This window comes from Poecilia latipinna, unplaced genomic scaffold, assembly GCF_001443285.1.
Source record: "Poecilia latipinna isolate Pla-1442-1.1 unplaced genomic scaffold, P_latipinna-1.0 Scaffold2640, whole genome shotgun sequence".
NCBI classification, from domain to species: Eukaryota; Metazoa; Chordata; class Actinopteri; order Cyprinodontiformes; family Poeciliidae; genus Poecilia; species Poecilia latipinna.
The window spans coordinates 13,089-17,256 of record NW_015115256.1 but is presented as its reverse complement, the minus strand read 5'-3'; the positions used below and the strand labels follow the sequence as shown (position 1 = coordinate 17,256).

Here is a 4,168-nt window from a genome sequence, read left to right as displayed (position 1 = left end):
GGGATGCAGCTTATTCTTTGGGTAGAGAAAGATGCAACATAACTCTATGTAATCCTCTTAATGTGTAACTGTTAGTGATGATTTCATCCTCTCAACTGCCCACTTCCATCAATGTTATTACTTTGAGATCCTTGGGAACAGGGTCGGGGGTCGACATGGGGTACAGGGTTGGGACGGGGGGGTCACACTACTTTTCCTATTTCTATCTCTTATTCCACCCATTGTCACTATACTGTATTGTACATGTTGTGGATGTAAAACAATTAAAATAAAAACATTTGATCGCAAAAAAGAATACTTGTTCCTGAAAAAGTGACCTGACGTCACTGAGAATAGGATGAAATTCTGGTGCAATAGCAGCAAAGTGACAAGCAATCAAAGACTACAGATTGAGACAAAAATAAAATATAAAAATATTAACATAACATACAATTAAATGAAAAGAAACAACATAAAAATGTTTTGATACTATTATAAATTTCTATTTTGTAATATTGTGATACTATTATTAATTTATCATTAAGGAGTCCATTATTTGTAGTGTACTCCAATCCCAAGGAATGTGCAGTTAATTAGGATAATTTGTACAAAATTGTGCATGTATATTTGATACAGGAAAAAAACTAACGATTTACAATAAGTGACAATAAAACTGCAAATACCTGCAGGGACATAAACACTGAGTTTGTTGGGAGCAGTGATGGTTGTAGAGTCTAACAGCAGCTGGGAGGAAGGATCTGCGGTAGTGCCACTTTGTGCATTTAGGATGCAGCAGTCATTCTAGCACAGAACTGATTTCACAGCTTCCTCTCAGCTTCAGATGAGCTGCTGCTCCAAGATGGCTGATGCTACAGATTTCAAATTTTCAGCAGCGCCCCCTGCAGTCTAGAAGACCTCAGGCTGCTCTGACCCGTCCTGTAGAGTATTTTAAAGTTTATTTGATAGAAAATCACAAAGGAAATCAAAATCTAAAACAGTTTAAGCTTAAATCTTAAATGAGTCCATGTTAAAATCAGGATATGAACAAAGACAGCAGAGGAACAAAAGAGCTGAAACATTCAAATCATTTCTGTAGGACGGATTAAATTTGCTTTCTCAAAGCAGTCGTTACTCATCCTGTCACATCCAGAGGAGTTTATGTATCGGTAATTATTCTTCAGTCATGCAATCAGTGAATAGCAGAGGATTGTCTGTCATCAGAGCCTCACTGATGACGAAGCTTTGACTGTCTGCTGCGACGCCCCGAACATCAACACTGTAAAACCTGAAAAACATTTCTGTGTTTTCTTTCTTAATTAATTAGAAATAAACAAGACTTTAACCTACAGTTATTTCATTTCCCAGTTCATACCTTCTACACTCCATATTTACATAAAAATAAGGAAAATCAAGGCATTTTTTTCTAGTTTGTGTTACAAACTTATCAGATCCATAATAATTACAGATAAAACATGTTTGACTGCAAAAATGACAAATCTACATTATTATCTTTGCAGATGGGAACTCAGAACAGCAGCTGATTTATTTTTCAATTTCAGGGCTTTTTGGTGATTTTGCTGCGACCATAACCATGTCTGGTTATGAACCAGACATTTTGGTTCCTCCATCAATCCCTGAATTTAACAAATATCATAGATCTGGAATTTTACAGGGGCAGTTTTATGTAAAATCAACTTTTTTGAGATCTCCATCGTGTTATAATGTTTTTCTCTCATCAAAAACACACCTGGAGTTGCTTTGATTCTCTCATGCATGTTAGAAAAATCCTTTAATCTCCATGGGAACCAGTTAGCTACTAAACGCCTGAGTGGCCGTAGCCCCGCCTCCGAGGCGCAGCTCCTCCTCATAGAGCGTTCCTCCATGTTTGCACTGAAACACTGTCAGCTGTTAACAGACGGCCATGAAGCATATTCAGTTCAAAACAACAAGCTGGACGCAAAACGAGAAACTCGGTTAACAGAATAATAACAAGAAATGCAGTGGAGTAAAAAACAGGATTTTATTGTTAATGGAGTAAAATAATAAGGTCTTTAAAAACAGCTGGTCAGAAACTGAACTAAATACAGCATAGAGTAAATGTATTTTACTGCCATCCTGTCAGGAAGTCGACCGTTTGATTCTCGTTTTCCCAGGAAAGTTTCAGGAACTTCCAGGATTCTCACATCAAAGTTTGATCAAACTCATGTTTTCATATCAAATTATTTATGTTTTATCAAAAAGATCATAAACATTTCTTTAAAAGTTGACAGCGCTGAATATCAGATTTTGGTATAAAACATGTGAAGAACCAGACGGAGGGTTTCAGTGTTTATGGGGGCCGATACCATAGCAACGCCGAGTTCATGCAGGCTTGCTTATTTGTTTGTTACAGCAGACAGAGACACGATAAATACACACCTTACCCTGCAGCAAAACCTGCACCTCACAGCCAATCAGAGAGCAGAGCCACCTGAAAGGATCATCATCATCCTCATCAGGGTGGAGCAGCTGCGTCCATAAAAACATCCAGCCTGAATCCGCCTGTCTGGCGGTGTGATGATGATGATGATGATCGGATCGAACCGGGAACCGAACCGGCCGGTTCTAAAGACTGGACCCGGTTCGAGTTTCTGGGCCTCTTGTCATTCCTGAGCGGGTGACTCAGAGTCTCCCTTCTTCACCTGACAGCAATTATCTCCGGTGGTTTACCTGCAGTCAAAGAACAGGGCGTCACTCACCCTGACTCTGGGCTGCAGTCCAACCGGTGGGACGGGTCGCACCGAACCGCGCCCGATTCCCCGGCGGGGCGTCGCCACCAGGTATAAGAGGCTGAGCTGACAGAGGCAGCAGCACACCGATCACTCATCACTTCCTGACCAATACCCACTGATCAGCCTGCAGCAGCCATGGAATTCTTCAAAAAGGCCGTCGGAGACAACCCAGAGCTCGCCAAAGTTGCCGGGCAGAAAGCGGGTGAGTCTCAAAACTCACTTTATTTTATTTCAAATAAGTTTTTGTGTCTTCATTAGTTTTATGCTTACGGTTGATTTGATCAGGTTAAAAACTGATTAATGTTTTTAGGATTGAATATTTATATTTACAGTCAATAAAAATGGAGGAAAAAAAGACAGAAATAAATTTCTGTTTCACATCAGTAAAATCTGCAGCGTTACTCTTCATCCGCTTTGCTTCGTCATCCCTCCAAACATCAGGAAATGATTCCTGTGTCACAACAGAAACCAACATGAAGTTTGATATTAAAGCTGCAGGGGGCGCTGTGGTGGCGCAGGGGCAAAGCATAACCCACGTATTGAGGCCGTAGTCCTCATGCCGTTGGTCGCAGGTTCGATTCCCGGCCCTTGCCGCATTTCCTCCCCCTCTCTCACAACCCCTCCTCCTGCTGAACTACCCTCAAATAAAGGCCAACAAAAAACCTTTAAAAAAAAGATATTAAAGCTGCAAGTTAAATAACTAATGGAGTTTATTAAACAAAATAAATGATTCCTTAACGTGTATTTAGAGGAGCTGCTTTAGGAAACTTTTTGTTTCAGATGTTTCATTCCAGAACTTTCTGGATTTGAGATCTGAGTTGCTTTGACCTTGAAGCTTCTTGTCAATGACAAACCTCAAACTACAAGGTCAAAGGTCAAAGCTGCATCTGGTCTGATATTTTAATGGTTCTGACCAAACTGCCCTTTGTTCCTCAGTGTCTGAGCTAAATGAAGGAGAACGCTGACAGAACCGGGTCGGTTTGGTTCTGACCAGAGCTGAAACGTCTTTTAGTTTTAGTCTTTGGACGGATACACTTCTTAGTTTCTAGTAAAAGAAGTGAGTCAATAAACATTATTAGTATCAGTCTTTACTCACTGGATGATTAGTGGCAACAGTAGAAATAATTATTCCAGAAAAGTCAAACATAATTTATAATTTGCTCTTTGTTTCCCAGAAGCCTGAACTAATTCCTTAAATTTAACAGACAGGAAGTCAGGAGATCCTAACAGTTAAACCACATCAATAAAACATTTATGAAATGATCACAAAAAAACAAAGAAAACCTAAATAACAAAAGTTTTCTCTTCACATTATTTATTTATTGTTTATTTATTAACATGGTTTGGTCTTTAAATTCACTAATTCCACCATAATAATGATTCAAACTCAACAAGAAAACCAGAATATTCCTCTGAAA

General features: G+C 39.4%; 1 protein-coding gene across 2 annotated transcripts in view; it reads left to right on the top strand.

Annotated features, from left to right (window-relative positions):
• The first annotated feature begins 2,804 nt into the window (after window positions 1-2,804).
• Window positions 2,805-4,168, top strand: part of LOC106938599 (putative mediator of RNA polymerase II transcription subunit 21) — a 7,022-nt gene continuing 5,658 nt past the window's right edge. Inside the window, exon 1 of one of the 2 annotated variants that reach the window (XM_015020696.1) lies at window positions 2,805-2,952. In XM_015020696.1, coding sequence (XP_014876182.1) covers window positions 2,886-2,952 — 67 coding nt within the window. In that variant the 5' untranslated portion in view covers window positions 2,805-2,885. The remainder of the gene's footprint in view (window positions 2,953-4,168) is intronic. The other variant, XM_015020697.1, reaches the window with a different exon arrangement.